At 39.6% G+C, this 12,983-nt stretch overlaps 1 protein-coding gene across 1 annotated transcript; it reads right to left on the bottom strand.

Annotated features, from left to right (window-relative positions):
• Positions 1 to 127: 127 nt before the first annotated feature.
• Positions 128 to 11,542, bottom strand: scamp3 (secretory carrier membrane protein 3). Its single transcript, XM_061826242.1, has 9 exons — positions 11,193 to 11,542; positions 10,854 to 10,934; positions 7,786 to 7,908; positions 7,550 to 7,670; positions 6,372 to 6,500; positions 4,989 to 5,148; positions 4,613 to 4,714; positions 2,834 to 2,951; positions 128 to 1,218 (listed from the first exon to the last, which is right to left on the bottom strand). The coding sequence occupies exons 1-9, from the start codon at positions 11,244 to 11,246 to the stop codon at positions 1,060 to 1,062; spliced, it is 1,047 nt and encodes a 348-aa protein (XP_061682226.1). The 5' UTR covers positions 11,247 to 11,542; the 3' UTR covers positions 128 to 1,059.
• Between the last annotated feature and the right edge of the window lie 1,441 nt (positions 11,543 to 12,983).

Raw genomic sequence — 12,983 nt, 5'->3', positions numbered from 1 at the left:
GAATAAATCCCCACTCTCAGCCAACAACCCTGTATAATTTTACAATCTTTAGTATTGTAAAATGGACTTGTAGATTGAATCGATTATTCACCACTAACAATAATTCAATGACTGCGGTAGACACAAATGAATGCATGTCAATATATTTGTATTAAAACAAAGACGAGTCATAACAACAAGATGCACCAACATAACGATATGACAAAGAAAAATTCCGTGCTTACAGTGTGTGAGCTTTTGGCAACAACAACTAGGCAATCGTTTGAAATTTTTAGTTTTATACAACAAAAGCATTTTGGTACAAGTTGAAAAATTAGGCTTTCAAAGTAAGCTTTAAACACAGACATCTTAGCATATGCTCATAACCAAATTGTCTTAATGTGATGGTTGCAACCACATCAAATGTCATTAAAAATGGAAGGTATCCTGGCTAGTGCGACTTCCAACATTGTAAATTTGGTATTCTGTTTCTAAAAGCTTTTGACCTGTACTCAACTCAAACCTTCATAGAGCCTATGAATGTAACGCCAGCTGTATGAATCAAAACTTATAAATGTTGAATTCCTATTAAACACATCAAATAACCATTTATACACATTATATAACCCCATGGGCTCATGTACTTTAGTTTCCTCTGGGTAATTACAGAGACTCATGTTCCTCACTCATTGAAATCTAATCACTGGTGGGGAAAATCAATATCCGACTGATCCCTTATCACACAGGTGTCAAACTCAGGGCCCGGGGGCCAGATCTGGCCCACCAAATGATTTCATGTGACCCGCAAAGGCATATCACCTGTGTCGAATACTGTTATTGTTGTGAAAATCTGCACCAAAATTTCAAATTTTCATACTTCATGGATGATAACCTTGAGATGTTGTCTTCGAGATGTCTTTTTGTGAATATGATGAGGCAATTAAAGATTTTGATGGTTTCCCCAGTCATAATGGCCCTCTGAGGGAAACAGTACCTACATTGTGGCCCTCGACAAGAATGAGTTTGACACCCCTGCTTCATCAGATCGAAGGCCTCTACTTCACTCAAACTCACCCACCCCTAACTACTCAGTGGGGGTGAGGTGAAGGCCCCTTGAGCAGCGTTGGCAGCAGCGTTGGCAGCAGCTTGGCGGACAGCCTGATTTGACATGACTCCAGTGGCGAACTCAGCCTGGGCCTTTTGAAAACTGGCATCGGTCTGCCTGTAAAGACCATGGACCTGGACAGGGAAAGACGATATGTTATTGACTACATTTTCTTGGATGGCAAAAACTCATTTCTTATTCTAAATTAGGTACCATGCACAGTCCAAATACAGTCTCAACACTGCATGAAGACGAGTTTCATGCTCAAATCACGCATATCTCAAATCATATTTCTCTGCTGAAATGAATGAAAATGCCGTTCATTACTACCAGGTCCCCCAAAAATATAAGAAAAAAATTTGAATAAGGAAAATAGCGCTCTGCATAAGGCATCAAACTCATTTCCCGAGGACCGAATTTGGCCCACCACATTAGTTTATGTCGTCCACAAAAGTAAATAATGTGTGACTTAGGGACATGCAGGGTAAACCCAGGACTGGTTACCAGTCAGTGGCAGAGCAAATCTAACAAAACAACTCCACATTCACATTAATGGGCAATTTGGACTCTTATATGAATAATAACAATAAAAATAATAATAATAATTGGTGAGTAATTCTTTTCATGAATTCAACACATCACAGAGCTATTTAAGAGTAACTTTTGCTCTGGGGGTAAAACTTTTTCTGGGATATCCCATTAGGTGCACAAACATAGGCCAGCTACTCACATTTGACGCGCGCGACCGCGCCCATGCGCCTCCATGCTCGCAAATCTGCAGTCGAGCACGAAAAATCACCCGCGTAAAATTTGTTACGAGTAGAAAAAAATAGATATTGAATGACGTCGCTTATTTTGTGTAGTCTTGACATTAATTTACGTGTTTACTTCATAAACATTGTTAACTAAACAAGCCTGCTCCAAAACAATCACTATTCACCTGAAACAGGAAATGCAAGTTAACCATACTGAGCATGTTTGGAAGTGATGCCAAAAGCATAAGTTCAGAGCTGCTTCACATACGAGCACATTTACGTCGAAAGTCATCAATACCATGAGCCATGTCAAAGGAAATTCAGTTACACCAGAGGTGCTCATTGAGTCAATTGCAAGGCAGTGTGACGGCATGCACCCCCTCCAAAAAAAAACCAAAAAAACAAGTTCGACTATCATCCACCTTGTCGCTTGATTCAGGTGTGGCCAATATGTTGAGCGCATGCACATAAAGGTGCGTTCTAGCAAGCTGGCCTCCTATTTACGGCAGTCCCGCGATGCGTGACCCCCCACAACAACACATCACGACTGGCAACAGGAATGTTCGTTCCAATGTATCGGTAGCTTGTTGCCACAAACACTGATTATGTTGAAGTAAACTTTCAGCATTTTCAAAACATTGCGAGTATAGACCATTCATGTTTATTCCTTGACAGGCCAGTGCATTTAACTTTTATTCAGATAAAGTTTGTTAGATCAAGAATTTTTATTGATGAAAAATTTTAAACCGTTGATACCGTTTAATATCATGTTCTACTAATATCAGTTGAAATTGGAAGTTATCATTTGTGAATTTGAAATGTTAGTTTTCTATTTTAGTTATGTATTTGTTCATTTTATTTTTAACTTACAGTTATATTAATCCAGGAAGTTATTTTAAGGCCATCCCTAATCAACTGTATTTGCGAGCATGACTGACCACACTCATTTTTCAAATATGAGTTACTGATAAGCTGTATATTATTCAATGGTTACCTTCTTCAGCATGAACACCCCAATGGCAGCCTGTGCAGTAAAAAGGATGGCATTCATCATCATGATTGCACCGACAGCAACACTTCGTTTGAGAGCAGTCAAGCTCACGATCCATCCACTGGGAGAAAAGAAAGAAGACATAATGATGCAGTAAAAAGATAAAAGGTATGAACCTTTAAAGGTCCACTGTCATGAAATGCATGATTTTTAGTGTTATTAATGAAAAAAACGGCAGCCGGTATGGACCCAGTCGTTCTTTCACCACAAAACATGCTTTTGACGTATAAGGCTTTTTGTACCTCCCGCCATGAAAATCCTCTCGAGGGATTTGTTTTCGAGAAGAAGCAGGAAGTGACGTACAGGGCAGAAGTGCACTCAAGCAGTCTTGTCTGTTTATACTAGTTTTACCTCCTGGAAGGTAGCTCGTTTTTTCGTGTAATCCAAAATGCCGGCTTGTTGTATTGCTGGATATTGCTCGAACACTTGGAAGGATGGAGTCGATCTGCATACTTTTCCAAAAGATCCAGTTCGTCGTGAAAAATGGATTGCACAGGTGCAAAGGACAAGAGCTTTGTGGGTTCCAAATGACGGAGGTGTGTATACAGCTACTAAAAATAAAATAACAATAGTTGTGGGGGGGGGGCGTAATGCATAAATCTGGGGTGCTAAATGTGTCAATGTGCGCATCGGAAGGCTTCCGTGCAGCAGTCGCTGAAGGACGGCTTCCGCAGGCCTTGTGGATCACCACCGGCCTTGTTGACAAGGCTGACCTGGCCTTGTGAATTGCCACCGGCCGTGATGACAGCCAGGGCGGCTCGTCGCGCTGGGCCGCGGTGGCTCATCCGCTGCGGAAGTGGATTGAACGGGGAGGCAGTTTGGCCGCCCCCTTTTCATCGCTTGCGGGCAGCATTGTTTTTATCACCACCGCGCAGAAGTGGATAGCCCTGGGAGGTGGTTTGGCTGTGATCCGCATATCATCTAAATGTGGCTCGAAACAATAGGCTAATATTGCCCCGGTAACTTCACAACCGAAAAGAGCCACAAAAGGGGCCACAGCATGTTTTCAATGGCAAATGTCTGGGGTGACGTCATGGACAGGAGATTTAGCTAATATGGCAACCACTTGGATGTCGAATAACACTTCCCAACTTTGTGCATGGATGATGAGCTCTCCTCATATTTATTTTTTGATATAGACATTGAAGTGAATAACGTTATATGTAATTTTCATTACAATATCTATTTTAGAATGTTCATAGGGATGACACTTGTGCTTTAAATATATATCCATCCATCAATTTTCTGAGCTGCTTACCCTCACAAGGGGCGCGGGAGTGCCGGAGCCTATCCCAGCTATCACTGTGTCGGAGGCAGGGTGTACCCTGGACTGGTTGCCAGTCAATCACAGGGCACATAGAGACAGACAACAGTCACACTGACAATCACATTTAGGGGCAATTTAGTCTTCAATTCATGTATGTTTTTGGGATATGGGAGGAAACCGGAATTCCCGTAGAAAAACTCACGCAGGCACGGGGAAATCATGCAAACTCTACAGGTGTGTCTGGGATTAGAACCCTGGTCCTCACAACTGTGAGGCAGACACGCTGACCAGTCATCCACTGTACTGAGAGTGCCCATAATGCGTAAAATACGACAATGGAGACACCCGATTGTTGAATACTGCAGCTGCACATCAAGCATGAATAAGAAAGAATTCCACTTTTTTTTTTTTTAACATTAAGCACATTCACTAACCACAGTGTTCAGTGACATTACCTGAACCCCCATCCAGGGATGCCAATTGTCATGATGACGTAAACAACCACTTGCGCAAAGAAAACGAAGAAGAAGAAGAAGAAGTTGACAGAGCTGTCACTCCTAGAGGGAACACAGAACATAACTTAAAAAAGCAACATTTTACAATTGCAATAATGTAAAGAAACTAAATTCCATGTAAGTCTGCAATTTTTATGGTGCAAATAAACCCTAATCCCTGATAGTTTTGAGTGACTGAAGTTATACAAGATCTGTCACAGGTAAAAATAAATAAATAAAACGTCAAGACATTTAAAAGAACAGATGAAGGCAATTAAACATCACTGTAATCAATTACCCAAATGAGAACACTTTCCCTTAAGATGGAGATAACTACCTGAAGGCTTTGTACGCAGGCCGATACCAGCAGACAAAGGAGCATGGTGTGAAGAGAAGCGCCCAGAGAATGGCAAGACCCAGACCAACACCAACGGATGTATCAATGCAGAACATTGCCAATGAGGAAATCAGGTTGAATAGCAGCGTTCCAGCACCAACTGCACATTGACAAAAACAACAATGAAAAGAAATAAATGACTTCAGGAAAAAGAAAAAAGGTAACATTCTTGAGCAGTCATAGAAATAACATTAAATTTGCAATGACATCAAAAAATTTGAGCAATATTTATGCATGAGACATCATTGGATTGCGGCCACATTCATTGGTATTACAAGCTTGAATCTTTAATTTTGTATATTGATTTAGAGCTTTCCCTTTTTTCACATCTAACAGTTATGTTAATATTGGAGATGAATTTGGCATTTTAATTTAAACTCTTAATATGTTTGTATTCATTCCCATGGAACAGGTACATCACATTCCAGTTGGAGAGCTGTCATTTAGTTTGTTTTTTTTTTTCCTCACGTTCCCAGCCAAATTTTGAAACCTGAGTCAAGTAAAGTGCGGGAGAAAAACAACGCGACTAACAGTCACCAATGCCTTTCACTGAACGGGCAAATGCACAAATATAAAATGAAACCACTCCAGGGAGCATGGAGGAGATGCTCACAATCGTAAACCCCACTGGCTCAAGCCTTGTCAAATCACTCATAAGGCATACAAACTTTGCAACTTTCATCTTAATTACACTTTATAAAAGCATCTTATTTTGTTTACATGGGTTTTTGTTATCATTTATGTTTTTTATTTAATAACAATGTACTACTTATCTTCATTCAAAATCCCTAACAAAAAAAGTGTCCTCATGAGCGCCGGAACAGGTAACCAATGGCATTTTCGTTCATTTCAACTGCAAAAAAATTTGACTTACTAGTAAACCGAGTTACAATTGCAGTCACTGAAAGGATGAAATTTGCAACTGAATGCACAGCTGTATTTCCTCTGAGACTATTTGTTTTAAGATCTGAGCAAATCCCAAAATCCATTGAGAGGAAGTTTGGATATTGTCCATGTGTTTTGGGTAGGTTTTCTCCATCTTCTTACATGCATACAGGCTAAGGGAATACTAATTCTCCCAAAGGTGTAAAATTGTTTATGTGACTCCCTAAATGCTGTGATTAACTGGTGACCAACGCATTGTTTACCCCACCTTGCACTGAAAGGCAGCTCAGACAGGTTACAGCTCACACGTGAAATTGAACAGAATAACCGGTAAAAGTGACTTTTGCTCTGGACTCACCTGCATACTTTATTTACAAAACATCACATCACTGAGGGTTAAGTGCAGCTTCAATTGTAGTAAAAATTTTAGAAACTCACACAACCAAAAGTAGTACATGATGGTGACAGTACGCTGGAAGTGCTGACTAATCTCTACATTGATGTCCTGGTAGAAGCAGGGCCCAACGGGACAAAACGAGGGGAGTGGTGGCCAGTTATTCTGACGGGCTAATGCAGAGCACAAAAAAAGTGGAACCAATAGTTATTTTCCAAATGAAAGCATCGTTAGGACAAGCAAATATACTTTAGAGATGGCGGGTTTTGAAATTTGATGAGGTTTTTTTTAACATATGCTTAATTTTGACCAGGCATTACTTGAGAGGCATGAGATAACATTTTTCGAGTGCATGTACAGAGATCATCAGGAAAAAGTAGACTCTACAGTATTTGACTATTAACATTTGGAACCAGCCACATTATCTTCATTGTTACTGAATTATACAGTGGACGGAAGAAGTTTGTGGACACATTGGGAATTCTTAAATATCTGTATAAATAGGTAATATAGTCTCATCCTTATCGAAAGCAAAAGTATTCACAAGTCTGCTAAACTACTAGCACACAAACAATTCCGTCTTCATATTTTTATCCAGAAAATCCAAACTATGTAATCACAGGACTGAAAGGAAAAAATAAGTGAGCCATTGAATTTAATAAATTGACCTCCTTTGATAGCAATAACCTCAACCAAACATTTCCTGTAGTTGCAGATCAGGTGTGCAGATTAATCAAAATTAATTTTGGACCAATTCTTTTTACAAAAGTATCACAGTTTAGCAAGATTATTGGGATGCCTGGTGTCAATAGCTCTTGAGGTCATCCCACAGATTGAATCGAGACTCAGGTCAGGACTCTTGACTTCTGAACCCATTCCAGCTTCTATTCTGGATCATTTTCCTGATGCAAAATTAATCCTCATGTTGACGTGACAGGGATTCATCTTCACAGGACACCCCTTTCTTGGAAGAAAAGCAACAGTGCTGAACTTTCTCCATTTTTAGACAATCTGTCGAACCGTGGACTGATGACATGAGTCTTTCATCTTTTCCAGCTTCATACAAATCAACATATCGCAGGTCTGACCAATGTATGTAGAACTTCAAGAAATTTCAAAGGATTTACATACATTTTTCCCCCCTCAGTGTATCTCTAAAAGTTTAATAATAAAACATTATTCATTATTAGATTAATTTTCATTGAACTCCTCCCAGTCTTACAGGCTCCAGGCCCCAAGGTGTGGGACTGCAGCTCCCGCTCCCTCCTTTCCAGCTCCTGGGCTTTCCTCTCAAGCTCCTCTTGCTTTTTCATCAGCTCTGTTGTGGTGGCATTTACTGCAGTCTGAACGGAGGAAGACAGGGCGGGGGTAAGGGAAGAAACTATATGAAAGCATTAAAAGAAATTGTTTCATATGTTGTTTCTGGGGAAACACAAGAGGTGAGTATGTCAGCTCTACCTGGGAGTCGTGGGTATTATAGGAGCCATAGTTACGAGGTTCAGTGGGGGTTCTCCGGCTGGGTGGGGTCTGTGCAGGCACAGATGGAGTTGAGGGAGAAGTGGCTTCATATGGTGGTGGAGGCTAAAATACAAAAGGATTTAAAAAAAAAAAAAAAAAAAAAAAAAAAATCAGTAATACTTCTTGTTCAAATAAGGCAGTGGTTTGGCTGAGCACTGACCTTCAAATATATTCGAAAAGGGTTGAAATCTAATATTAAGGAAGTTTATATGGTCTATGCCTTCTATGCCTCTATGTGTTACGCGTATAGAAATTTTGACAATAAAAGCACCTTAATACCTGAACAGTGAAGGGGTGTGAATACTTTCTAGAGCATTGTACGTTTCACGGTATCCATCCCCATTCTCAAAACAAACCACAATCATTAGTGAAATAGGGATGAAAGTTTATTGATAAACCATGGTTAAGAAAAAAAATTGTATTAAAGTTTGACATTGTAATTACTGTCACGTATAAGGGAAGTTTATTTTTACATAGATAAAACGACTACACAGAGGTGAAGGTTTTCATAATGCCAGCAGAGCAGATTAGTTGTAAACCTCTGCAACAAATGCCAGCCCATTTCCTTTCTGTTCCAATGTTTGCTCATTCCAACAGCTGATGGGAAGCAAGCATAGACCCAAATGGTTTCTTTTGCAATAAGCTTAAAAAAGGAAGGCAAAAGTACAGGATACTAACATACATTATTTTCAGAAAAACAATGGACTGGTCTTTCTGCTTGTAAAGCTACATGATAGGAAAGATCTAAAATTTTGGTTGGGAGCGGGGATAAAGCTCAATACACAGCCAATCTAATGAAACAATAATGTACCTACTGCTTCCAGTCATAGTGACATAAGTACCCTGATATCTATAGCCACAGTAATTATCCGATTATGTTGTGTTAATCTTAATAACACAAATTGTGTTATTAGGTTAACCTAATTGGTATCTATTACAAACGTCGAATCAATAACTCTGCCTGAGCACAGAAGATAATTATTTTGACTGAGACTATCAGAGCAATATTAATTTACCACATTTTCGCAACCATAAAGCGCATCGGATTAAAAGGTGCAGTCTCAGTTGCGGGTCCAATTTCAGTATTTAACACACATGAGGGCACACCATATTATTTGGCGTGGGCATAGTGGTGCTCATGAGACAATGAAGCACAATTGCACCTTTATTTTTGTAAGCAGAAGAACAAGTTATACATATTTTTTCCACTACGACCATTGTAAGCAAGTTATCAGTCACCACACCATCGTCACACAAAACCAAAATCATTAGATCCCAGCTAACAGATTAGAACAACCAGCAGACAACAAAAAAACCTAAACAATGAGTGAAGAAATAATTGACAGAAAACATGCACTTCAAACACTATTTACCAGTACATGTTTAGCGCCCCAAAGCCTATAAGTATAATGACACTCGCTTTAAACATACGGTAGCATGCATGCACGCAATTTAAAAAGGCACCGAGAGCAAAACTGACTTCAGTGAAGTATTTAACAATGTAAAGAGTGATTTTTGTTGTACTTTATTTAAATATTTAACAATGTACGTCCTTGTTATTTCTTTGATTAATCCTCATCCACAAATCCGTCAAAGTACTCATCTTGTGTATCTGAAATGAACAGCTGGGTAAGTTCTCCATCAAACACGCCAGGTTCCCTCTCGTCATTGTCAGAGTTTTGTTTCAAAGCGACTCCTCAGATACGATGCCAGCTTTTTGAACAGTGGAAGAAAATATTTTAGCCCAAGAACCCACAATGCATTCACCAATTGTGGCGAAAGCTGTGTTCGCCATTTGTCATCCAACACTCCAACACCGCTCGCAACTTCATTTTGTACACCCTGTTTACACCGATGTCCAGCGGTTGAAGTTGTTTCCCGGAATAAAAGCAAGCTCCAAGTTCATTTGCTGCACTTGTTTTTTTCACAGCGGTTGTTTGTTCTTTTTCCATCATTTCATCATTAATATAGTTGCTCGAGTTGCTCTTACAACTCGGGCCACATCGCGTTGTTTCCACGTAAACTCAGCTTTGTCTCCTTGACTTGGCAAAGCTAGTTTTCCTGTTTCCTCCATTTCAGCACCATGGATTTGTTGATCCCGAATTTTTTCGCGGCTCCTCAATTCCCATTTTCCGTGTAACTGCAATTTAAACTGCTTCGTAAGAGTGTCTCTTCATTGGTCCCATTTTTGACAGTCTTTAGCCAAAACGATACATATCGGCATTATATCCCTTCTGGGGTCGTGCCTTTGGCATGCTCACCCATGCCCACACTTCCACCATAACATCCACTGTGAGGCCAACACTCGCCAGCTGCGCTACCGTACCACCACTGCTGTGACATTGGTAAACATTCATTTATGCAGATGTATTCAATGTGGCAGCAGGTGAGTATTTTATGTACAATTGTACTTACAGTACTGTATTGAACTGTGCAAAAATGCCATGAGTTTGTCATTTCCGTTACGTGAATTACCTTTTTCCACAGCGTCATTTTGGCATGGTACAATAAAAAGTAGCGCTGATACCGATTTAGTGACATTTTACACACAGAAAAAAGAAACAATTTCCCCAAAACTGTGGATGGCTTGTGCATGTGCTAAAGACAAACCCATAAATTGTTGGTGACGATTTAGATAAAGGGGTACTCCTCTCTACCCCACCTATGAATATGCAAACAAACAAGGCACAAATACAACATTACAGATGTTTGGACCAGTTCAGCCTTGGGGGAGGTCAGCACTTTACTTGGTAAAAATCAAGTCATTACTGCATATTTTAGTTTTGTAGCTTATCCACAAAAAACTGTTGAATATTTGTGAAAACAATACAAATGGAACTTTTTGAATTCCACTATGAACGAATTTTCCCACAATATTTTGATTTATTGAGATGAACCTGTCTTTTGAAGGGAAACCAACCTTTTCCTCAAGCAGAATAAACAAAGACTAACAGGAAGGCTCCCTTTAATTAGTTTGTAATCAGATCAGGCAACCTTCATTGTCGTACCTCAACTGTGCCCTCAAATGGGTTGTAGAGGTCCAGTGTGGCGTAACCCGTGCTGCTGCTGTGTTGAGTAACTGCTGGGTCCTGAGAAAAAGTGAGCCTTTAGTAACAATAACATTAACCGAAACTCTGTGCTGTCTGAGTATGTTTATTACTAAACTAAGATACAAGTGGGGGCAAAAAGCTTCACGAGGACACATGAAGTTCAGAAAAGGAAATCTCCTGGTATCACATGATGAGCGACAACACGCCAGCTATTACTTGCCACCCACTCGAATGTCAGCTTTGTCGTAAGTCTATGGGCTAATTGTATTTTTTTTTTTTTTTGGGCACGGCACTTACCTGGAAAGGGTTCTGGTCGTCCAGTGGCTCAGGAAAGCCGGAGTATTTCGACATAATGTCAAGTAAATATACCTCAAGTCAAAATAAAACCGTCAGTGTAAGAACTGTAATGGAGTGAGTTTGTTTGAAACGAAACAAACGTGCCATGCAGCTAGCTAGCCATTCATTCTCATTGCAGTTTGAACGACGGTTGAAACTAACTCCCCAAAACACATACACACACATAGATAAGAAGCTTTCGGTGTATTTTCTTCTTTCGGCCAGTCGAGTGTATCCGTTAGTTTTCCTGCAGGAGAACAGAATGTAATACAGGAAGTCATGAGCCAAAGTCATGGTCATGTGACCAATGACCACTGCGGCGAGGGGGGGGATGCAGCCAACTCGAGGGGGCGTGGTCGAGTTTCTTCGGATCTCCCAGTCGGCTGCGACTGACGTCACTGCCGAGCATGCGCATTAAATCTCCGCCATATTGTAAGACAAACAAACCCCTTGAAAGTTCGAGTGCGTGGAGGTTTCATCAATCTGTTTTTACATAATTTCTTCACTGTTTCTTCGCTTGGAATTTGATCTACATGATCTAGCAAGGCATGGCAGGCCCTTCCACCAAGTGTAAACATGTTGACACCCTGCCAGCTGTCGAAAGGAATCGTTACACGGAGAAAGTTGCTCTGGTTGATGGAGTTTACCCTAACAGGAATGGAAAACCGATGTGACATACTATCCTGCTGTAACTTACCCTGACATTGTGAACTATTTTATCTTCACTCCAAGTGTGTATACCATATCCAAATATGTAATTCATGTAAATTCAATTGTATGTAATGTTTGTGAGGCATGTGCAACTTACGATGAAGAAAATAAGTATTTGAACACCCTGCAATATTGCAAGTTCTCCCACATAGAAATCATGGAGGGGTCTGAAATTTTGATTGTAGGTGCATGTCCACTGTGAGAGTGATAATCTAAAAAGAAAAATCCAGAAATCACAATGTATGATTTTTTTTTTAACGATGTATAGGTCTCACCAATCCGTAGTCCTCAAAAGTTGTCAATAGAAAAAAAAAAATCCCTACCTACCTACCCAAGTTTTCTTAGTCTATGTTACCGGAATCAACATTATTTTTGTTTGGCCTTATAACAATGTTTTGACCATATAAATGTGCTGTACCCAGTGTTATGTAAGTGTGAAAACAAACAAGCCAATTGTACTTCCAAATTTTGTCTCATTCTCCATCGAACATATCTGGCTTTTCTGTACCCAGAAAATTATGTTTAGTACTACTTGCAACAGTTACCCACTGTATTTGAAACAAAAACCTGTGAATATATATGTAAAAATTTATATGAATTGCAATAAATGCCTTCCAAACATAACATATTTCTTTGTTTTGAATTTAGAACTGTTGACACTATCTTTGAATAACAAAATGTTCAAATAAGAGTGCAAAGTCCATTATCTTAAGTTTAAAAATGCTTAGACAACTACAGTCATGCAAATATAATTCCACAAAGTCATGAACTTAATGCTCTTCACATCATTTTATGAATAAAGGGACACATTTTATTTCAATTTGCTGTATAGAGAGAATATTCCACTGATTTCCATATGATTGTTTGTTGGTTGGAGCCCTGTCCGGATTAGTGGAATCATACAGCTGTGCTAGCTTGCCTGAAACAATAATCATAATTAACAAAATGTTGTTTGGCCAACTTACTAAGTAAAACAGAACACATCATATCCAAATTTCAATAAGTTGTTGAAAGGATGGTGATGTCAAAACAAGACCCCAG

Source organism: Syngnathoides biaculeatus, chromosome 1, assembly GCF_019802595.1.
Source record: "Syngnathoides biaculeatus isolate LvHL_M chromosome 1, ASM1980259v1, whole genome shotgun sequence".
Taxonomy (NCBI): domain Eukaryota; kingdom Metazoa; phylum Chordata; class Actinopteri; order Syngnathiformes; family Syngnathidae; genus Syngnathoides; species Syngnathoides biaculeatus.
Note: the sequence above shows the minus strand (reverse complement) of the source record. Positions and strands in the feature narration are given on the sequence as shown.

Coding starts and splice junctions, on each gene's coding strand:
- scamp3 (XM_061826242.1), bottom strand. CDS start 11,246: ATGTCGAAATACTCCGGCTTTCCTGAGCCACTGGACGACCAGAACCCT. Junction 7,909..10,853: donor CATTTGAGGGCACAGTTGAG/GTACGACAATGA, acceptor TTTGTATTTTAG/CCTCCACCACCATATGAAGC. Junction 2,952..4,612: donor ATCCCTGGATGGGGGTTCAG/GTAATGTCACTG, acceptor CTTTTCTCCCAG/TGGATGGATCGTGAGCTTGA.